The following is a 24,868-nucleotide window of genomic DNA, read 5'->3' as shown; positions in this document are numbered from 1 at the left end:
GTCTGCTAGTTTCTAGTTGTACATCACAACTACTCCTACTGAGATTTAAAGGTGCAATATGTAATCAAACAAAACTATATTTATGCACAAAGGACTTTTTTCTTGGTTTAAGAATTATTTTGAAATTTTGGGAATGAGTTAATTTGCTTTCTTGCCCAGAGCTAGATGTAAACATTGATTCTCATGTTTTTATGCTAAATAAAATACTGTTGGTAGACGCCAGGATTGTTTCATTTCACATTTTAAGAGATGTTTGGTTAGTGATTGTGTAGATTGTACACCAAATTATGTTGAAAATAAAGCATTTTAAAGATTATTATTTTAAAATAAAAGGATATTTCTAACCTTGAAAACATAATGGCTAAAATTAAGCATTTTTCAAACATTTTGAACAAGTTTGAAGTTTGACTTTGTATTGGTATCCATATAAAGCCCACAGTGTAAAAAAATGACACATTGTGGTTTTAAAAGGGGTTTATGTGCAGGACTATTTCCTAGCCGGGATCAAAGACCTTCTGAAGTCGTGGCAACTCCACAATGATGACTCCAAAAGTCACTATGAATGATTAAGAAATAGAATAACACTTTGTATTTTTGTACAGAATAAACAAACAATATATAACATGTTAATCAGTGACCTTAAAGTGACAGCTCACAGTAAATATTCCTTATTTTTCCTTACCTGTAGTGCTATTTATCAATCTAGATTGGTTTTGTGTCTAGATCTTGTTTTACAAATAGAAGTAGAGTTGAGGGAAAAATATGTATTTTTGATTTTGGGGTGAACTGTCCCTTAAAGCAGCTGTTCTCAACCTTGGGGTCGGGACCCCAATTGGGTCGCAAGATGATTTCTGGGGGTCGCCAAATCATTTTGAACACAACATTTTTTCTCATTTCGTGTTTTTTTTAGTCATTTTGTGTCTTTTTTTTTGTCATTTTGTGTCTCTTTTTTTAAAGTAATTTTGTGTCTTTTTTTGGTCATTTTGTGTATTTTTTTAAAAAGTAATTTTGTGTCTTTTTTTGGTCATTTTGTTTCCTTTTTTGGTCATTTTGTGTCTTTTTGTAGTCATTTTGTATCTTTTTTTGGTCATTTAGTGTCTTTGTTTAGTCATTTAGTGTCTTTGTTTAGTCATTTAGTGTCTTTTTTTGGTCATTTTGTTTCCTTTCTTTGGTCATTTTGTGTCTTTTTTGGTCATTTTGTGTCTTCTTTGGCCATTTAGTGTCTTCTTTGTCATTTTGTGTCTTTTCTGGTCATTTTGTGTCTTTTGTTTCCTTTTTTTGGTCATTTTGTTTCTTTTTTGGGTGATCTGAACTGTGTGTGTGAGATTGTGTTCAGTGAGCGGGGGTCGCGGACAACATGCATGTTAAATTGGGGGTCGCGACTCAAAAAGGTTGAGAACTACTGCCTTAAAGAGCAGTTTCCAGTCTTGAGACATGAGAACTGTATCTTCTCATCCAACTCTTGGCAAGAAAGAAAAGAAGTCCATCACTCAAAATGGCAAAAATGATCCCTTAACATTTATTCTCTTACAGATTCCACCTTTCTCCATCTATGGGCGTGACTATTATTATTATTATGATACAGGTGACGTACTGGTTGGCTGGCGATGTGGTTGTGGGCGTGGTTATGGTTATGAGCATGGTTGAGGAGGGGGTTATGCTGCTGTGGGTGGGTGAGGGCGTGGCTGATCTCCAGCCCCGGGGTGCTGCGGGGCAGACTGTGGCAGCAGGGCTGCTGGCACCCCGGCGTGCTCGCCGCCGGCGGCGGGAGCTGCAGCGGGTGGCAACCCAGCAGACACGAGGACGTGCCGTACCGCAGCGAGCCACACTGCTGCCCACAGTAGCTCACATTGGGACACTTCTGATGGTTTAAAAAACATAAAAATAACGGAAAACATAAAGCAGGAAAGGAAATATAATCAGTTTTAAGGAGGAGAGATTAACTAATCAAACGATTTGGTAACACTTTACAATAACCATCATTTATAGATGGTAAACAGATAGTTTATTAATGGTTAATCATCATTTATAAACCATATATAGGCCATTTAGAATGGTGAATAGAAAATGTAACAATGTTGAACTATAATTTATAAATGCCAAATAGATTACTTTACCATAAACAAACATAATGATTAGTTTATTAATAGCTTTACACTCATTATAACATTTTTAACACCATATTAAGTATGTAAATTATTTGGTAACACTTTACAATAACCATCTAAGTGATGTTTATAGATGGTTTATAAACCAATTATTAACCATTTGCAAAGTGCTATACATATTTAATCTTTAAATGTTTTCACCCAATTTCTTAAAGGTATATGAATCATTTCAAAATCATTAACATACTTAATATGGTGTTAAAATGTTATAATGAGTACAGCTAAAGTGTTAATAAACTATTAATTATAATTTAATTGTTTGTTAATGGTAAAGTAACTATAAACTTACATGAATATACCATCTATTAGCCATTTATAAATTATTTAGTTAGTTAAACATTAATAAATTATGTATTTACCATTTATAAATGGCCTTTATATGGTTTATAAATGATGATTAAACATTAATAAACTATCTGTTTACCATTTATAAATGATGGTTATTGTAAAGTGCTACCAATGATTTTAAAATTATTCTTATACCTTTAAGAAATCGCTTGAAACCATTTAAAGATTAAATATGTATAGAATTTTGTAAATGGTTAATAATAACTGGTTTATAAACCATCTATAACATCACTTAGATGGTTATTGTAAAGTGTTACCAACGATTTTTCTAAAGATTCAACTTGAAGAAGCAGCTCTACGTCTTTATGATGTCTCTAAATGTCAGGGGTTTAACGTTCTAATGAGATTTCCTGTGAATACAGCAAGAACACCTGAGATTAATTATAATGGTGATACAGCCTAACTGGTGGCAGCTTCACCAAATTATCCATCACAATTAATATTCTCAAGGGTGCCGTGGCGTTCATACAACAGCCCTTCATGCGTCTGAGGAGATTTCAGACACATTGAGAGTCAAATAAAAGCTTTACCAGCTGTCTTTTTTTAATAGAGCACTAGAAATGAGCTGTGTGTATGATAGAAACACATTTAACCAAATATTAAATAAGCGCCGTCAGACTGTAAATGTTCCTCTTGGTTATGAAAACAGAGACAGAGAATGTGTCATAATGGCTTCTCGGAGCAGAATGATGGCTCCAAAGTTTAATCTTGATAACCTCAGAGGGGCGTTCAGAAAGACATAATCGTTACCGCAAACAGATCTGAGGGAGAAATAAAGGGAACGGCGTTGGGAGAGTCGCTCTCTCGCTCTGGCGGCGGCGGTGGCGGTGTGACCGTACTGACATTGGCGAGGCAGTTCAAGTCCGTATGATTTATCACACTATTAGCCACATTTGGAACACGTACAATAACCTTACGGGAGCTCTGTGCTCTTCAAATAAAGACAAAGAAGTTTAGGTTAAAAGTAAATAAAAAGTGCTGACTGCTGATCTTTTGGTAATAAATGTCATGCTGCAGGCTGTTTGCACATTTATTAACTCAAAGTCAACAACAAGAATGTCAAATATGGATTGATATTAATTTGAGCAGGATATTGTAACAGAAATGGTATTTATCGATGGTTAGATAGTTAAGTTGCTATGGCCAGTTATGACATTTTATGAAGTTAGTTTCAGGCTGGGGGTTCATATTATGGTACACATATTAACCATTAACTAGTTGCTTATTAGCATGCATATTAGTAGCATATTGGCTCTTTATTAGTCCCTGTAAAGCACATATTAATGCATGACCATAAGTTACAACTAATAGGCCATTACCCTCAATAAGCTCCTGATTGCCCCGCTTATTAAAAGTGAGTCAGGAAGTTGTTGTACATGGTTCAGGAACAGTGTCAGGGCTTTTTTTGTTGCTTGTTTTATATCTACTGACTGTAGTCTCATTTTCTCTATAATATATTAGTCCAACACCGCTATGGAAACTACACAATCATGGCTAGAATTGGGGAGAGAAAACAAAAGACAAAACTGTCTTTAGTGCTGTATAAGTGTTAAGTGTTTATAGTATCCAAATAACTGGAAATGTTGTCTTTCTAACTCTGAATATGTTTCCCGTTATAGGGGGAGGTTTCAGTCCTAACTCATTCACTTGTAGTGTAATTATCCATCAATTACTAAGAACAGGGTGTGTCAGCTCACTTTTTTACATATACAGTCTTGTGGTTGCAACATTTTTTGGTTTTCTTTCACACTAAGCACTGTAAACACATTTCCTCTGTCTATCGGGCAGAATATGTGCAGGAAAGAGCTGAAACTTTTTCTAAGCAGGTTGTGGACTTTTAATGTTCTGTTGGCAGAGGATTTTCACGTTTATGCGGCATGGAAGGTCCTTGTAATAACCATTAATTAACAAGTAATAAGGCCCTTGTAAGTCCTTACAAGATGCTTATTAACATTATTGTGTGTTTATAAGCTTATATAAGTGTTAATAATGGCATTACAAACACCCATGACCCACCCATTATGTCTTTGCCATGCCTTTATTCATCTTATTTTGTTTGCTTATTGATATTAAAATATACTTGATTGCTCATCTATTATAAGTTAACTATAAGTTAACTATGCTTTTTGCAACCACCGGATCTAAAGCGAGAACAATGCCTTATTACTTGTTAATTAATGGTTATTAAGGACCTTATTATAAAGCGTTACCTGCGGCATTGATCTGCTGTGAGATTGAATCCATTAGCCAACATTCTGTCACTAAATAGTTTGAAGATGAAGGAACACATTCTGGTGTGTTTTGTCAAAAAGCTCAGGTGAGAATATCCCTGAAGTCTCAATAGTTTAGAAAAGGGAACCTGGGTGAGTTAATTACAAACTATAAGTGAATTAGTTTCAAGCAATATGTGACTTTAGAGTTAATTGGACACTTCTAACACTAGTGCTTATTAAGAGACAAGCACTATTGTTCTTTCTGGTACTATATCACCTTATAAGGCCCTTTATGACTATCAATAGGCATCAAGTAGGAGGTTATTGAGGGAAAACTCTTAGTTTGTGGCCTGGCAGTTGTAGAATATGGTCCAGTAGGCATAAGGCATTAATAAGTGCTTTATAGTGACTAATAAAGAGCTATTACACCACTAATATGCATCTTAATAACCCACTAGTTATTGTGTTCTTTAATTCTTTACCGCATTGCTCTGAGAAATTAAATTTATGGAAAATAAAATATGAAGATGCATAATGCATAAGCAATAATGAATTCCTGTTCAGGAAAAAAATGGTTAGGGGGGAAAAAAAGAGAGGCAGGTATCGATAATGGCCATCATGCTTCCTGTTATTGGAGCTGAAGCTTCCAGAAAGCTCCGTCCGGCCGGCTGGATGTTAGTCAGCCACTAATGGATTGCAACGTGGGATGAAATGGAATGCTATTCACCATGATCTGCACCTGTCCGTTCTTGCAGGAGTCTGGGGAGTTTTCGCTGTCGTCCTTACATCCCCCCATCCTACAGCGCACCGCATCCTGCACCTGGAGGAGGGGAAGGAGGGATGAATACAGAGAGGAGAGGTAGAAGGAGGAGGGGGCAGAGGAGAAGAAGTTAGTGGAGGAACTTTTCCTTGAGTTAGTTTGGGAGAACTCACTCCCTCGTATTCTTTATCGCTGCAATGACAGATGTTCACTGAATACTGAATTATGTGAAAATGGCTATATTCTTTGCAAAGTAGCTCAGCGTGTAGCTTATGTAACAGTGGGAGGATTGGTATAGAAAGCACACAGCAGCTCTTCAAAGTGCTCTACTGGAGCCTTGTGAGATCAGAAGGCTGCTCGGGCCAAATTAAAACCAACATATACGTGTTCCACCCGGTGGCTCATAAACACACCAGCTCAGTGTCAAACGATGACTTCTTCTAACACAAATCAAATGGATTCCTGTGCATTATGTTTTCACAGCCAACTCTGAGAACCTGCAGCCCCCCCCCCCCCCCCCCCTCCCCCCCCCCACCGGGCTCTGTATTATAGATACCCTTGCTGAGGAGCAACATCATTTCTCAATGTTGCCGCTGTCAAATCCTATAAGAATCTCACGGGTGGAAACAAGAGAGCTCGTGTAAGAAGCGTTGCAAGAGCATCTCCTCTCTCGCTGGGTGGTCCTGTGTGTGTGTGTGCTGCTATAAATGGAGGACTGGAGGAGAATCCATGTCTGATTAATACTGCATGGGCTCTGTTATTGCCTGCATTGTTTCCTTCCATCCATCTCTTCTTTTTAATGCCATTTGTTCTGTTGCTGTGTGGATCTGCAATGCAACTAATTCTGACTTCAAAGCCCCTTCTATGTGTCCAAACCCCTCTCTCCTCCCCTCCCATCATCCCCTGCTTCGCTCTTGAATCATGTTTTTCTTCCCCCCATAGATCTCTGCAAGCAATTTGTCTTCCTCCTTCCCCCCACCTTCCTCTTCTCTCTCACTTAACTAAGCCCCTCCGCAGCTTTTTCCTCCCAATCTCTCCTCTCCTGCTACCTCCTAATCACAGCACCTTCTGACGCCACTCGTGTTCCCTCGCCGCCTTCTCCTCCACTGATCTCAGCAGGCCGCCGCCGCCGTCCTTTCATTCTCTGGCCGCGCCCCTTTACAAGCAGCGGGCGCTTCTCAGAGAGAGCTACACGGCGCCCTCGCTCGTGTGTCGGCACGTTTTTTTGTGTCTGTACTTTACTTCACACAGCATCACCCTTTGTGCTGCCTTCTCTTGTTTTGCAGCGTAATGCTTCCTCCCCCCTCCTCCTCCTCCTCCTCCTCCTCCTCCTCCTCCTCCTCTTCCTCCTCCTCCGGTGTGGTGCTCCCCTCTGCCTGTTGTTCAGCAGCTACTAAGGATTTACGCGGGGGATTTTCATACATTTACAATAAATAATTCCTGGATTTACAGTACTCTGATCCCTGCTGCTTTTGTGATATTGATTTAATTCAGCTAAGCATTCTGAGCATTTAAGAATTCACTTACACTATGCAGTGCATTCAATATCATAATGATCTGTTGGATGAATGCACGGCTGTGTGCGGTTCACATGCATCAGCAGCACATTTACAGTTATGGATGACTGTGAATCCATTAATTATAGTGACAGGAAGTGTGAGTTACCAAAGGAAAATGTGTGTAAATGTGTGTCTCAGGGGCTTGACTACATGTATGTGCACAATGAGTTTAAACCTCAGCTCCCCAGTGGGGGCACAGCAAAGCCTGTGGCATAAAGGCACTTGGGGGTATTAGTTAGGGACTTATCGTCTTATTCCATACAGCATCTTGGTAAGCTCCTTAAAGCAGCCTGGGATCAGACGGACAATACTGCACTATCATAGTGTATTATGGAGGAGAAGCGCTGCAACATGAGACATAAATACCATGCTAATCCCCCTCATGTCTAATTCACTTGTGTTGTGCCGTGACTTCAGACTGACCCGGAAACTAACGTGACATTTGGAAACACGAATCCTCCACCTGTCGGAAGGAGTGAATGTCGGAGAGGTCACGGTGTGTGTGTGTGTGTGGTGCTGAATTAAAAATGTATGAAGTCGACATGCACACAGCTGCTAACAGGAGGAGGAAACCACACTGCAGCTTGTTTTTTTTTGGCCTAAAACAGTGATTTATGTTGGTAAAACTTGAAAATATAAATTATTGACATTTAGGGCAATAATGTAAGTTAGCACAACAAAGGAAGCCAGTTGTCTGCTCAAAAACAAGTTGGTGAGTTGTTACTTATATCTTTAAGTTGGGGTTCACAACAAGGGACAATAGTTCTGATAACTCTTATTTCTTTGTTGGGAAATTCGGTCATTAGCGAAAGCTAGCGGCTAACTGATGCTATCGGTTAACTGATGCCAGCGGCTAACTGATGCCAGCGGCTAACTGATGCTAGCGGCGCTGCTTGTTACAGCTACAAGAGTAGCCATTAGCGTATCAATGCTAACTCAAAATTGTGGTCACAACATTAGCTGACATTCATAGCGGCGTTACAATCGTGCCAGAGAAATTCAGAGTTGAGCAAACTCAAAAACAAACATTTAAATATTTAGTTTAATTGTCCAACTTAAAATTTTATCGAAGTTTGTTGCCTTGAAATTTTGAGTTCACCCAACTTTTCTTTTTTTGCAGACTCACCTCTCGGCGCATCGCACAGTGGACGGTGATGATGACAAAACCTTGGACGGAGTCAAAGACGGCAAAGAGGACCTGGAGGAGACAAGGGACATTTCTCTGTTATTGTTTACACATTGGTATATTATAGCAGATCATTTTAAAGCATGGAACCCCTTCATAGTAACCTTTTGTTTTCCAGGCACCTCTCAGATGACATATTATATAGGCCTATGGCATTTTTGCATTGGATTTGAATCATGGCAGAAAATAACCTCTGTGGCAAAGACATCTGTCTGATGCTGACACGTTTTGTTCAGCAGGATAATCTAGGACATTACATTACAGACACATTACTGGTTTGAGTGGTTTTGTCCAGAAGGTTGAGCTGTTTCAAGCTGTGTTGAGTTCTGAGATGTTTCAGCATTTCTTCAATCCGTTTACAGCAACAAATCTTTCCATCACTGCTCTTACACTTTCTATTTCTGACTTCTGTGCACCTGGAAAACTCAAAAGCCACTAAGTGGGTTGCGTTACCATGACAACCAGCAACCTTGTGCTGTCAATACCATTCTTAGCTGTGCTATAATATACGTTAAATATAATGGAAAACACTGACATTAAACACTGCATGTTGATGTGAAAGTAGTGAAAAGTCTAAAGGTGAGAAGTACTGAGGAAAAAGGAAGAATTAAATATTACAGCATGCTTCAATTGTATTTTAGGTTCCCCAGGGTGCTTCTGCACAAACTTTGCAAACCACTGCATGATCTTATCCTGTGTACTGTAGGGAAGTGAGTCAGTAATCATTAGAGAAACACTGATGTGAGAATGAAATGAGTCAGCCAAGTCATGTTTATTCATAATAAATCATCACAGCCATTCATACTTCCATTCATCGTCTGCGTGACTGCTCATGATCCTCAACAGTGGGGATTGTTGGCTCTTCTTTCTTTCAGACTTTTTTCACTGTTGACTCTATTCTTTTCTTTTGCCTATTCTCTATTTACACACTGTATTATTCAGCTTTAATCTCTTTGTCTTTATGGACAAATAGGATAAAATGCAGTGGTGGAAAGTAACTAAGTACATTTACTCAAGTATTGTACTTATACTCCTACTTTACTACATTTTAGAGGAAAATATTGTTGTTTTTACTCCACTACAGTCAGCTGACAGCTTTAGTTACTTTTCAGGTCAAAATTGAACATAAAAAACATGATCAATTTAAAGTGATGAGACTTTTTTTTACCCAAATTAAACATCATAACAGTATAATAAGTAGTTAAAATGAACCCTACCTGGTATTAGTACTTTTACTTAAGTAAGGGATGTGAATACTTTTTGATGCCATTTATTTTTATATATTTTCTATGATGCATCACAGGTATATGTGTGTGAGTTATAACCAGGGTACTTCTGCAGTTGTCAGGGGTTAGGTGGGAAATTATTGGAGTAGCTCAGCTAATAAAAAAGACAAATAAAACATGTGTACACTTTGTGATATGATTGACAGTCCAAAACCCCAAAAGTTTTTCTATTTACTGGCGTATCTCAGCCTATATGGCACTGCATTGCACTTGGCTATTTTTAAAGTCACCCTAGAGGCACTTTATTAGATTTTCTCCATTTAAGGGCACCCTGGGGGCCTCCTTATTAAGTTTTCTCTAGTGGATGGGCACTTTTAGGTAAACTTTATCATGTTTTTTTTCATTTACAGGAACCCCAGAGGGCATTTTATCAAATTTTCTCCATTTAAGGGCACTCTAAAGGGCACTTTTTCATGTTTTTTTCAAACATGGGGGCACCAAGGAGGGCAGGCCACCAGTGGCTCGAAGCAATGGATGAATAGTTTAACCCTTTATCAGGCAAAGAACTATATTTGGTAGTTAGAGTCAGGTAATATTTCGAGAAAAAAGTTGCAAATTTACTAGATTAAAGTGGCAAATCTACAAGAAAAAAAGTTGCAGATTTAAGAGATTTAAAGTGGTGAATCTGCGTGAAAAAAGTTGCAGATTACGAGAAAAAAGTGGGAAAAAAGCAACTTTTTTTCTCCCAGATTCACCACTTTTAATCTCATAAGTCTGCACATTTTTTTCTCGTAGATTTGCCACTTTAATATCGTAAACTTTTTTCTCAAAATATTATTTTATTGAGGTTTTTTTTACACATTCTGGCAGTATGTAATATCCTCAAATATTCTCTAGGGTTGGAATTTGCAAGTGTTTCAATGAGTGCCCTATTAAGGGTTAAAGTGGTGAATCTGGGAGAAAAAAATTGCTTTTTTCCCACTTTTTTCTCGTAAATCAGCGACCTTTTTTGCACAGATTTGCCACTTTAAATCTCTTAAATCTGCAACTTTTTTTCTTGTAGGTTTGCCACTTTAATCTAGTAAATTTGCAACTTTTTTCTCAAAATATTACCTGAAGTTACCAAATATAGTTGTTTGCCTGATAAAGGGTTAAATAGCTGTCATTAAATGGGACAGATGGTTGCAATAGTCGGCTAAAAGTATTGGATAAATGGCTGATATGTTTTAGCTTCTGCCACTCTAAGTGTAAATATTACAACTTGCAACTGCCCAAATGGAGCAAACATGGTTTAATCATGTAATTGCCGGGTTTATTCATTCATCTGTCACCAGTTTATTTATTTCATTTTTAACTGTACTCATTTCAATCTTCATATAGTCTTGTCCCTGATCTTGTATGTACTTTAATTGATGTTGAATGTGGTGTATGAGAATTGTGGTTGATTGTTCTTAATTTATCATGGTGCTGCCTTCTTGGCCAGGTCATTCTTGAAAAAGAGATTTTAATCTCAATGAATTTTACCTGGTTAAATAAAGGATATTGATTGATTGATTGATTGATGTAAGAAAAAGTCTAAAGTTTGAAACCAATTTAAATTAAATTGGTCTGTGGGGGTACTGCAGACGAAGAAAAGGTTGGGAAGCGCTGAGTAACAGTATGTGAGCATGTACTACACTGTAGAAAATGACAGTAAAAAACTGTCAAATGACATCAGAAATAGGGCGTAAAATTAAAAATTGTATATCACCGTAGTAGACACTTTTAATTACCGTAAATCTAAGAATAGCACAAAACTTTTACTTTTACTGTCATAAATTAGGAAACACACAGTTTCATGTAAAATGAATGGAGAAATACCAAAATATCAAAATTATACCATTACTCTTAAAATAAAAAGATTATTCAGTCTATATTATTATTATTATTATTATTATTATTATTAGTCTAAATTACAGATAGACAGATACAGATTTTTTTTTTTTTACAGTGGAAAACCCACTCACTGTATTTTTTACGGGGATATTCTGGCAACCACACCTGCCGGTATTTTACCGTAAATGAAACAGATTAATTTTTACAGTGTAGTGTTGTTGAGACACATCACCTGGAAGAGCGTGGAGCGGCGGTCGGTGATGGCGAGCACGGCTGACATCCAGGTTAACGCTAACAGGGGGAGAACCACACAGGAGCTCCACAGAGACGCCCTGTCAGAGGAAGAGGAGGAGGAGGAGGAGGAGAAGAAGGAACAAGGGATTCAGTCTCAAAGCAGAGCAGCCAGCTTTGATAAGTCACATAACTCCACTTCTCACCCACACACCCACACACACACACACACACAGATCAGTCATAGGTTCAGTGGTGGGTAATTTGAAGCTGATTGGCACACTGAGGTTTGCATCACACTTAATATTCCAACTAAGAAGTGGAAGATGATGTGTAATCATGTAGATAGTTATGAGACTGACAATTGCTCACAATTACATGGTTGATGCGCTCTAAGTGTCGTGCTGGTGGGCTGTGATCTGATTGGCTCAGGGCCGAGGGGGGGGGGGGGGGGGGGGCAGACAGGCCAATGACAGGCCTGACATGGGGGCTTGTGAGGAGTGAGGATGTGTGGCAGTGTGTGTGTGTGTGTGTGTGTGTGCATCTGTATAGCTACGGAGTCAGACAGCAATTTAAAATGTTCATGCTGTTTGAGCACATATTCCTGGTTTTATAACCATCAGTTGGACAGACGGAGAGCTCTGTGTGGAAATGTTCACGTCCCTTTACAGGTGCATGTCCACGAGCAATGAATAAAAGAGAAAATAGAGCAATAAAGCCAAAGCTGTGCACTCCTCATGTTGATGTGTAAAGTTTCCAGCTGTGTTAAACTGGGGTTTTTTTCTCGTATTCTTGCGAAATTATTTACATTTTCCCATGAAAAGCATAATGCATATATCCTAAGAAATTTGGTCTGTTGCTGTTTGTTAATTCACACATTGTTAATGTTGAAAATTGGAACTATTTCATAAATGACTTGTTTAAAGTTAGGAAAAAAGAAGTTATGAAATACTACTTCCATCAATAACTTCAGACGGGGCACAAAGCTACGGTGTGTTTGATCCTCCTCCTATACTTGGCTCCTCTATTACATCACCAGACACAATTTCATAGCAAAGCTACGAAATTTCAGTGCATTACTTTTCAGGTGAATCATAAGAAGTGTTCAGCCTGATCCAGTAGGGTTCAGTGCAGCCTGTATGTGAACAGAGCCACTCTTGTATCATACATAATAAGTGTTTTTTAATGAGCTGCTGTATTTCAAAGTGCTACAAAGTCATTTGGGGGGAAAGAAATGCGGGCAAAGCTTGCTTTGTTACAATTTTCATCTAATTCTAGGAATGAATTCCCAAGCCTTTAAAGCTTTATCAGGTCACTTATGTATAAACAGAGCAGGCTTACTATATAATAATGCTGAATGAGTTAGCTAAATTCTTGTGTTTTAGTAAATAATGCAGAAATTACACAGCACACACTGTTTGATTATGGATTTCCACTAGGATTTCCGTAAGCAGATTATTTGAAGGACCTTCCAACCAAATAATATATTGCAGGAATCAAGGAGAAGTGAACTATAATGTGAATATAAATGGCCATATCTTCCAATATGTATTCAGCAAAGCTGTAGGTGGATCTGAGATCTGCAAAAGCGTGTGAAAGAAAGTCAATAATGGCCCCGTGTTTTCCCAGTGACAACAACAAACTGATACAAACTTGTTACTGCAAATAGGCAATCTCATCCCATTAGTGTCCAATCATGCAACAACACAACTAAGAACAGAGTTCCTGCTTTAGACAGAGCGCGCTTCCAAAGTAAGCACAAAGCTATAATGAAAGGTTTGCACAAGGACGTAGTTATATATGCAGAGGATTGTTTGGGGAGCGGAGGAGGGTCTTTCATTAACACACTGACTGTCTGAATGTGGAACCATGACAACCAAACCTCTTGCTAAGAGGCCAGAAAGAGACTCCTCAAAAAGAAATCGGTCTTTGATCCCTTTCTTGTGACATCTTCTAACGTGTTGACACCTGATAGGAGATGCTGGCAGGGAGATAATGAGATGCTTCAGGTTCAAAGAGTGGAATATGGAAAATATATAGAACTGCCATATATCTACTACTGTCTCTTCAATCAGTTTTTAAAATTACATTATTGTGTTGTGCATTTTAAATGATTCTTTCAGCAGCAGACTGTATCTTTTGTTGCTGCATTGTTTGGATAATAATGTGTATCACCAAGTGTGAACGGAAGAAAAACATGTAAAAAGAAGATGCTTAGAAAATGTGTATTCCAATAATGTACACTTTAGGAGATTTGTGTGCAGCATATAAAAACAAGAGCAATACAGATGATTCATTCTAGAACTTAAGGTCAATATATTGACTTTAAGTTATTAATACATGACTTAAAATTCCTAAAGCACTGGATTATAGCACATTTTGTTCGACCTTTCAAACTCCTCAGTCCGTGTATGTAATACTGACTGTACAAACTTCCTGCAGCGCCACAAATATTTTGTATCGATTAAAATCCTTGTGCAGTTGCCTGTGAAGAGGTTCACAATATATAAAGTTGGTTTAGTACTCCCTCTGGTCTTAAACAAGGTGACATGTTTTCTCTTACCTGGTTAACTATATTTGTAAACCAATAGTAAATCTACAACATTGTCTTGTATGCAGACGATGTTGCTCTATTGCCTGAATCTGAGGAGGATTTATGAAATGTGTTGATTTTGTAAAAAAGAAAAAGAAAAAACTGGTGTGACAGATGGGGTTATCAATAAATCAAAATTTAACAGAGATTGTTCGTCTTGGGACGGTAACACTGGAATGTATACCTGAATACAGTCATGAAATAAAATGATTTTCTTGATAATAACTAAACTCATTATCAAGAAAATATGGAAAATGTCTAGATATCAGCTCTTCAATTAAACTCTTATGAGCTACTTTTGTTGTTATCATCATATTTGTCAAAACAAATACTTGTACCAGGCATTAATTTAACAAGAAAGCAAGGAGAAAACAAGGGGGGTCTCATTTTTTTCCATGACCCTATAAACATTTTGGGGATTTAAACTCCCCAGACTAAAGCTAAAATCTTGGCTGGTTGAGCTGCATGATGATCTGTTGCTAGTTGTGAAAATATATACTTTATAATCCATGTGCATCCCCCATATGGTTCTATGGGTTTAATTGCTGAATCAACATGGCAATAAGACAGTTTGCTTAATATGTCAGAATACAAAGTCTATAAGCTGGTTTTTATTTGGAGTAGATTACACGATTCTCCATGGGCTACAGAGCCTCATGCTGCTTTTGAGGAAGCTGTATCAAAATGTATACTAATGAATTATCATGCAGAATGAAAACAATCAGAAGAAAGTTACTTGCTAGATTTTAGGGGAAAAGCCAAACATATATCCACTGAATCTAGTTATGTGTGTTAATAATGGTAATAATGAGTTTATAAACTACATTACTATGTGTTATACATACATATATATAAATATTATTGTTGTTATATAACTGAATATAGTAAATGAACATAGGGAGAAGGGATTTAATAAGCTTTGGCTTCTTCCCACTCCTTTTGAATTCAAATAAGTGTTGAGTCTTGTTGTTGTTTCATTTCGTGTTGTTGTCTTGTATTTATTGTTGTTCGTTTGTTTTTAAATGTTCATCTTTTAATCAATTTTTTTATCAATTTAATCAATCAATCTTCTGTTAGGGCAACTAATCAAGGAATCAAAGGTCTTAAGTTGCTTTGAGAACAGAACTTCTTCTTCTTCTGGACTGAAGTTGATGTAAAAACATCCACAAAGACAACATGTTGTGTGAATCATGCAAATTAGGACAATTCTTTAATGAATTAGTTCAGTATTTCTCTGAATAGGATAACAAGTTAACAATATCTATCGTGAATAAAATGTCTAAAAAGTTTTGGTGCACTCATACGACACAACAGAATGGTTGTTTCATTCCAGGGTTATAAATTGTCCGCCTTTGTTTCCAAAGCTTGGAAAATGTCAGGATTGTTTATTTGTTTGGTATTATTTGTAATTTATGTTGCTAGTCTGGTTTCTGCTCCCTTTTTCTAAATAATGGTCTTTTGTAAGCCTATTTGGGCTGGCCATATTATTTATGCATGACACAAAAATAATAAAAACCATGAGGCAAAAGTCTTTTCTCAGGCTGTGTAGCACCCCCCACAATTAGACACGGAGTAAAAATGCTTCAAATAGAAAGATTTATACATCTACACCACCCGTATATACAAAAATATATAATGATATTGGTGAGAAATGTTTTCCTTAACACCATCTGAAATGTGATGTGTTCACTGAACACAGTTTAAAATGACAGTTCACCGTATCAGACAGGATAATTGGAGAGTGAAAGTTTTGCAGCACAGCTACACAAACAGATTTTATAATGCAACACAGTTTGCATCATTCCTGACATTGTGCTGGCCTGATGTGTTAAGCCTCTGCAATGCTGCTCTATAAACAAGTTAAAACAAACTCTAAAAAGTGATTCACAAACACTGTCTGACATAGGTCAGGTTTGCTCAGCACGACCTGAGGAAAATCCACTTTGGATCAAAACATGCTCTCATTAAATAGTGGCGGCTTTCAGTGCAGGTGCTTTCCTTTCATTAGTTGTTGTTTTTTTTCATCCAGACAAGTCTGAATGTCATCCTGCATCATTACCGACAGCCAGAGATTAAAAGGATGGAAGAGAGAGAGAGAGAGAGAGAGAGAGAGACAGAGAGAGGATGATGGAGAGAGAAAAAAATAGAAAGATGAAGATGGACTAACATGGCGCTGCTGGCAGTCGAGCTGGACAGAGCGGTGCTCGAGATCACGCCACACTTGGAGCATTTCAGGAGCAGTCGGCTACGCGCCTCCGCTGGGACACTTTAGGACATGTGCACACACACACACACACACACACACACACACACACACACACACACACAAAACCATGTTGGGAGGAGGATAAGAGGGAGTGGGGAGGGGAGGGGGGGTGTATGGAAACACAAGTTCCAGTAATGGCAACAGGTGAATGTGCAGGCGTCACAGTTGCAGAAAAAAAAGAAAAAGAGAAAAAGTGGACACAACAAAGAGAGGGAGGGGGAAAAGAAAAAAAGGTGTAGGGGGAAGGGGAGGGAGAAAAGAAAGAAAGGCAAATTAAAACCAGATCTTAAAAAGTAGCAGCAATGAATAACAGTCAGAATACAAAGATTGATTCAAGTGGAGAGAAAGTGAGAGACGGACATTGCAATGTTACATCAGAATAGTGACACAGACAGGAAGTACAGCGACCATGTGCTCCTGCAGCCTGATGAAGCGTCAGGCAAGAAAGAGACTTTGGCTGTTTGCTTACAGTTGACTACTCAGATGGAGAGACACAGTGTGTATGTGTGTGTATTTAAATATATATATCGCAAGTGGAGAATGATGGGGCAATGCGCGGGCTATGCTACATTAGCGTCCCATCACAGCTCATTGCCTTAGCGCCCGCCACATCCCCACGGCTTCATAAGGAAATACATTACGCTAATGACAGCCTGTCCTGTTAGCAACAGCAGCTACCGCTGTGTGCGGTTAGACTGTAAACACACTGTTTCTGAGAGGAAGGCGCTCCGATAACACCTTCTGCCTGCAACAACGAAGGGGAGCGTGTGTTGGTAGGTGTGTTTGCACACATCAGCTGGTTTAGTCTCAAAGGGTGACAGAAGCTAATCAACCCCCTGGATAGCCAATCTGTAATTGCAGCTATTCACAAATGATCAATTTTAATTTGTGCTAGAGACAGACATTGGGTGAAATGAAATGAGAGGGAGAGAAAGAATGTAATCAATAGATATGGAGCTGAAAACATGGATTTGATTTGCGAAAGCTGAGGAAATCTCCACCAGGATTAGTGAAGATGATGAACAACTCCCCTACCGCTTTAATGCAAGTAATATTATAGCTGGATGCATATGCATGCCTGTCTTATATGTATGCATACATCATATGTGTCTGAAAGAATAACGGATTCTAATAGTGTATAAGATTTCACCCACACAATCCTGGTGTTTACAGTGTATAATTAGCTTTCCATCTGCCATTGATTTCTATTTCCACCATATTCATCATGTCACATAATACTGAGAGAAGTCGACGTGGAAGCGATTGGGAAAGTCTGAGAGATCTCACAGAGCAACAGAACACAACAGATGTCTTGTCGTTTTGTTGCCAAATTGGACCGTATTTTCTGATTCTTTTTACGGGAGGCACAGGTGCACCAGTAGGTGTGTGTTCAGAGACCCTTGAAAGCAGTTAGCTGCCATGAAAATGTTGTCTCCCTGAGTTTATGTCTGACAGAGGGTGAGATTTATTTAATGCAGCAAATTTGTAGTCGGTTTCCCACCAAGAATGGTGTGGATGGATGAGTCAGTGTGTCTCTTGTGTTGTGGGAGTGTGTGTCGACGTGCAGAAGGTTCAGAACATGAACTCACCCTGCTCGCTGCTTTTTGGACTTGTCTGAGATGCCGTCACGAGACATGAGCTTGTTAAACACCACGATTCCAATGAGCATATTCACCTGAGAGAGAGAGAGAGGACAGTTTGACAGGGATTCATGCACAATATAACAGGTTTTCTTCATTTCTTTTGCTAATGTTTCAGTTGATTCAGGAAGACTTTCTGATTGTCCCAGTGACTGAATGTGACAGTGACTTTGCTGTCACTATATCTTCTATATAAGAAGCTTTAAGCTTATTTCAATAACAGCTTTAATTCAAAAGCATATACACGGGTAGACTTTCTAGCACACTGCTATAATTTACAGTTTTGAAAATCCATAAAGTCCAATATGTCTAAAAAAAAAAAGTGGAACAATGAAGAGGAATAATTCCTGAACACTTTAGATTTCTGCATCTGGAGTTACAGAAGAAAAGGTCTAATCATTACCAATAAGTTAAGTACAAATTGGGATTATCAGCAGGTCTGCAACTCAAAAATACATTTTAAAATAAAAAAAAAACATAGTCCCATGCACATATTGCAACACTTCACATAAATCACACAACACCAGCCGTGTCTGCAGTGAATCAGTTCATTATCACGTCCTCTAACTGAAGCTGAAGAAATGCTGTCACCGGGCGGAAATTCAGCCATTATTTAGTACTTAAAGCAGAAAAAGGGAACAACAACACAGAACAGAGGAAACTGTGAAGAAGCTGCCATCATCCAAAGAACCAACATCTGATTTAAAGAAACATTTACAGATCAACACCAACATTAGCTCCACAGAAACACAATGAGCTCAGGTTAGCATTAGTTAGCTAACCTGACCAAACTAAATACTATACTATAAAAACTTTATACTATACTATATTTTACTATATACTATACTTGAACATTTAGTACATTAGTTAGAACATTAGTTGTCACAGCAGCTCAAGATACAGACATATAGATATAGAAGACAGAATACGAATATAAAAAATAAGACACATGCATACATTCTATACGCATTATATATATACATTTCTGCTATTTGGCATTTGTTATTAATGTATATTTATTTATATAGGTAAATATTTTAAGCTACTATTGAAGCTGCCAGCTTAAGTTACTTTTCAGATCAAGATTTAACATGAAAAGTATGATTAATTTAAAATTACGTACATAAAGGGTTATTACATAGTTAAGATTATCCATGCTGCTCAAAAATAATAATACAATAATTTATTTGGAATTTATGAAACAATCTGCATAACAAGTTCTTTTACTTTTGATACTTTTAGTAAATTTTGATGCTGATACTTTTGTACTTTTACTGAAGTAAGTTTAAAATGCAGGACTTTTATTAGTCATGGAGTAATTCTCCATTAGTATTTTAACTGAAGTAAAGGGATCTGAATACTTCTTCCACCACTGCCACTATAAGTTTGAATATAATAACGGTTTGCAGATTTGGTATGGAGGTAACTAAAAAGTAATACAAAGTAACCAAGTTATGCTTCTTTTTTGTGATACTTGGATTAAACATAAACCAATTCAAGTAGAGGCAAACTAAGCCAAAACAACAACAACTAAGGAAAATGAGGTTGCATATTTAATGGCTCACCTGAACCATTTCCAAAAACTGGAAAAATCTATCAATGTGTTGTTAAAGTACTATAAAATACAACACAGTCTTGTTGCATTATGCAGCTCATCAACACACCAAAGTCGGAAAAACTAATTCCCTACTCAGGGAATGGGACCATCCAAGGAGCATGTGAAGGCCATTCTAGTTTAAGGAAGCTTTAATGTACATGTGTGATTATTAAAGGGGATTAGTTTCTGTTGGATACTTTCAGACTTTCCCTCCCCAACAGCAGACGCTTTCCTGCCAAATCCAACTGAATCACCATTTGCTATTAATGGACAAAACTTTGGCGTGTTATAAAGAAACAGTCAGCAGCGATTACTATTACTCCAAGCTGGGATTTTTCCATTTGTGGTGACTACCAAAAATAAAAAGCAAGAAAAAAAAACACTTATTGCCTCTCATCGTGGCTTCCCTTACTAATGAGGAGCCCATAGCTAAGCCTGCCAAACATCTGGCCATAGTGACCCAGTGACAGAGATTCTATTAGGCTCAGATCTGAGCCAAGGCATGCCACATCTAGACCTCTTTCACTCTTAAATCCTTCCCATCTGGGAGATTTTCTATGCTGGCCACATATTCCTTCTAATCCTGATTTCCAACATTCATCTGCACTCTTTCTTGCAGCCTGTATGGCTTTCCCTGTAGAGTGTCTGTTTGGTTATTCATCTGCTACACTGTAAAAAAGGTTTGTAGAAATAACAGTAAAACACTGTCAAATACATCAGAAATAGGGCATAAAATGAAAAATTGTATATCACCGTATTAGACACTTTTAATTACCGTAAATCAAAGAATGGCACAAAACGTTTACTTTTTTCTGTCATAAACTGGAAGAAACACACAGTTTTGCTGTAAAATATAACATTTTCATGCGAAATGTATGGAGAAATAGCATGATGTGTGAATGAATTACACAATTACCCTAAAAAATAACAGGATTGAAGATTAAATTACAGTTTTTGCTGATATTTACATTTAAATTTAGAATAGAAAATCCACTCACTGTAATTTTTACGGTGAAGTTCTGGCAACCACAGCTGCCGGTATTTTACCGTAAATTAAACAGAATATTTTTTACAGTGTAGTGTTCTTAGCAATGACATGCAAGCTTTAGTACATGCCTATACAATGTATGCAATGAATTCCTATTTTTATCAAGGTCCCAAACTGAATGTCTGTCTGGATTCCTCCCTTCATCTGTCACCAAGAGCAGCTTCTAGATTCAATACACGGAGCAGTTAAGCAGTTAAAGTCTGACTTTCATGTGGTCGGTTGGAGTTTTGCAGCTTTTGCAGCAGCCGGATTTTTTTTTCCTCGAAGCCTGTTCCTTTGCTACATCTACAGTACATCTGGCAGCTTTTGCAATTTGCTAAAAAACTCTGTGATCTGCTTCCCTCTCCTGTGTGTGCTGCTTCGATGTGCCAGATTGTGAAGCACTATTGTCATGCCAGTCATGTCTGGCCCCGGCTCTGTGAGTCAGCATCGTCCTGCTCTGCTATTTGCCCAGGGCCAGGTTCATTAATTAGAGAAGAGTCCTGTGGGAAGGTCTGTGTTTCTCTGCCCGACGTCCCATTCTCATTACAGATGTTTGTAAGAGTGGGGCCCTAGCAACAACACCGGGGGGGCCCTAGCAACAACACCGGGGGGCCGGGGACGCTTACACAGCAGCTGGCTGTAGAGAGTACATCCACACTGTGGAGGTGGAAAGATGGCACACAACTATAGAATATCTGTCCTTTGATTTGACCTACACCCTCACTATTCTTTTAATAAAATGTCTTACTGTTACTATTACTATTACCAGCCTGGAGCGTGATGGTACACAGCAAAATCAGGAGTGTTAATTCAGCTCACAGAGTGTTAAATTTAACACTTTTTCTGAGTTTATATACACTACCGGTGAAAAGTTTTAGAACACCCCAATTTTTCCAGTTTTTTATTGAAATTCAAGCAGTTCAAGTCAAATGAACAGCTTGAAAGGGTCCAAAGGTAAGTGGTGAACTGCCAGAGGTAAATAAAAAAAGGTAAGCTTAACCAAAACTGAAAAATAATGTACATTTCAGAATTATACAAGTAGGCCTTTTTCAGGGAACAAGAAATGGGTTAACAACTTAACTCTATGGAGTCTTGGGCTATTTTGTCCATTTTTTAATTCTTTTCATGTCTTTGTAAGTCATGTCGTGTCTTTTTTTGGTCATTTTTTAGTCATTTTGTGTCTTTTTTTGTCATTTTGTGTCTTTTTTTGGTCATTTTGTTTCTTTTTTTAGTCATTTTGTGTCTTTTTTTGGTCATTTGTGTCTTTTTTTAGTCCTTTAGTCCAACATAAAATGTGATTTTTAATCTTTTTTTTACTTTCAAAGCACTATCATGCTCAATAAAGAATTTTAAATGTTGCAAATGTGCATTAATTTCAGAGTACACTGAGACATTAAACTGCATCATTTTCAATAAAATTCTGGAAAAGTTGGTGTGTTCTAAAACTTTTGACCAGTAGTGTAGTTCTCACGGATTCTGAGTTAAAATTACACAATGAAAATTGTTTTTTATATTTTAACTCTTTAATAGTGTTGAATATTTGACACACTTGGTGTTGTTTTATGGCACCACATAAGTGCACTTTTAACTCCAAATTGTGTTATTCCTTTTCACTTTGAGTGTTAATTTTTAACATACATCGTGTTATTTTATGACACAAAGTATATTTTTAACCCTAAAATCATGTTATTTCCTTTCACTAATGTGATAATTAACATGCATTGTTTTGTTTTACGATACATGAAAAGTGCATTCTGTCTTTAGCCGAACATTCAAGTCACAAAATCTGAAAATCAACTCCAACTGAAGTGATTCTAACTCAGGTGTTAACATGTAACAATGCTGGCAGAAGCTTTTTGATCACTACAAGTGTGAAAACAACTCCAAAATCGACACTCACCAAATCAAAATTATTAACACTGAAAAAATAACACTACAGCGACTGTATGCTAATGTGGAGTGATATGCAGCTACTGCATGGCTTAAAAAACTTCTGGTAAGGAGTTATAAAAGACAGTTTAAACAGTAAATAAATGTACGTAAATGACGGAAATTAAGTAGTTAAAAGGGGCACGTGACTGCCGCAATTTACGTAAAAAACGTAAGTTACGATCAAAAACGCAATTAATGTAACTTGTTGCAAATGGTTTATTTTGTTGTCACACAGGACATGAACCTGCTCTCCTAGGTGGAAGTCTTGCTCCCTTTAAAACGTCACTATTACGTCAGCAAGGTTACATTACAGCGGCCGGTGAAATTAATAAATATAACTGATTTTTCGGTCCACATGACCTATGAGGTTTTTGACAGGAGGACAGACTGTTCTTACTGGTAGCGGAGGATATCTTACATGGTGCCACCTGCCACCAACAGAAATACATTCACATACCAATGAAGGCAGCATTGGGAGCAGTCTGGGTTCACTGGTAACGCTTTATATGAAGGTCCTTGTAATAACCATTAATTAACAAGTAATAAGGCCCTTGTAAGTCCTTACAAGATGCTTATTAACATTATTGTGTGTTTATAAGCTTATATAAGTGTTAATAATGGCATTACAAACACCCATGACCCACCCATTATGTCTCTGCCATGCCTTTATTAATTTTATTTTGTTTGCTTATTGATATTAAAATATACTTTATTGCTCATCTATTATAAGTTAACTATGCTTTTTGTAACTACCTGATCTAAAGCAAGAACAATGCCTTATTACTTGTTAATTAATGGTTATTAAGGACCTTATTATAAAGCGTTACCCTATCATCTGAGCCACAGCCACACTTTGTGCAGCATACCTTTTTAATACTTTAAATAAAATTAGAAAATTGTGTATTTTATAGGTGTCCTGTTTCAGAAAAGGAGAGCAGCTGCCAATCATCTTCTGACCCTGACTCGTGGACACGCAACATGAATGTGCAGGTGGTGGTTAGCTGTGTTTTCTTACTGTGCAACCTTTAAATAATAGTAGTATTTGCAGCCACTGCAATATGATAATCATGAATATTCAACACTATATAATCCCATATTCCCCCATGTCTCAAACTGTCAAACTGCCACTCTCTTGTCAGGAATTTACTTCAAAAACATTCCTATCAGTCTGCACACCTGTGACGGAGTCTGATCCGTGCTTTCTCCCTGACATGTGCTACGTAGTGATCGTACAAGCAACAAGAAAGAAAATCCTAATGCATGAGCAGAAACACAACAACAGCAACAACAGCAGTGGCAGTTGCAGCAATTACCAAACTAAAGTTTAGTACCCCATCCAGACTTATTAAGCTTAGTGGTGGAAATATCCACCCAGGGATTCATTTTGTAGAAATTAGCTAATCCTAGAAACCAGCACATGCAGCAGCACACAACAACTGATGATTAAAACACCACTGAGATGCAATCAATGCAGTCAATTTAGCAGCAGAACAATATAGAGCTATATTTTCTTGTACATAAAAATGTCTGTTTTATACCAATTGGCAGAAGCAAACAAAGGACACATTATTGTGATTGTGTAGCACACTGTGAGTCACATATTTATTTCTGAAAATAAGTTTGTTTTTTTTAAAAGAAAGAAAAGAATTTAGCCTTAAATACATGGGTGAGTCATACTTTGAAAGTACGCATTAGAGTGAGAGATTTGGCTGCCGGGTGAGAATCAGTCCAGGCATGTGTTGCATTGCAGGGAAGCTCTTGTCTGCTAGAATATATTTCAGCGTTTCTGGGGCGGACATTTTTAAACTCAAGGATCAAAGTGCTCATCTCATCAGTTTGTCGTGGACACCCCAGGTGCTCACATGTGTGTGTGTATGTGGTGGTGGGTGGGGGAATCCTCAGAGGTCAGAGGTCAGCTGCTTTAACCCTTTGATGCACAACATGGGTCGAAAGTGACCCGATAGAGTTTTTATGTTCTATATCTTTGCAATAAAGAATTTTCATCATTCAATTTTCCAGGTTTTCCTCAAGTTTTCGATCATCATACATCCTAATTTTATGTTATCCTTTATTATCTTTATTATCCTTTATTGTCTATGTCTAGTACCTTCAGGTTGAATGCACTTATTGTAAGTCGCTTTGGACAAAAGTGTCTGCTAAATGACATGTAATGTAATGTAATGTAAAAATTAATTTTTGAATAAAATCCCTTTTTATGTCACTACTCTTCTAATGTACTACATG

The 24,868-nt window shown here is 37.7% G+C and overlaps 1 protein-coding gene across 1 annotated transcript in view; it reads right to left on the bottom strand.

Annotated features, from left to right (window-relative positions):
• Positions 1 to 24,868, bottom strand: part of adgrb2 (adhesion G protein-coupled receptor B2) — a 290,118-nt gene that overhangs the window by 34,591 nt on the left and 230,659 nt on the right. The window contains exons 23-28 of the mRNA XM_059350350.1: positions 18,015 to 18,100; positions 16,327 to 16,425; positions 11,568 to 11,667; positions 8,175 to 8,246; positions 5,457 to 5,549; positions 1,595 to 1,861 (exon numbers count right to left, since the gene is read on the bottom strand). Of these exons, the coding sequence (XP_059206333.1) occupies positions 1,595 to 1,861; positions 5,457 to 5,549; positions 8,175 to 8,246; positions 11,568 to 11,667; positions 16,327 to 16,425; positions 18,015 to 18,100 (717 nt within the window). The remainder of the gene's footprint in view (positions 1 to 1,594; positions 1,862 to 5,456; positions 5,550 to 8,174; positions 8,247 to 11,567; positions 11,668 to 16,326; positions 16,426 to 18,014; positions 18,101 to 24,868) is intronic.

This window comes from Centropristis striata, chromosome 14 (assembly GCF_030273125.1).
Source record: "Centropristis striata isolate RG_2023a ecotype Rhode Island chromosome 14, C.striata_1.0, whole genome shotgun sequence".
Taxonomy (NCBI): Eukaryota; Metazoa; Chordata; class Actinopteri; order Perciformes; family Serranidae; genus Centropristis; species Centropristis striata.
Note: the sequence above shows the minus strand (reverse complement) of the source record. Positions and strands in the feature narration are given on the sequence as shown.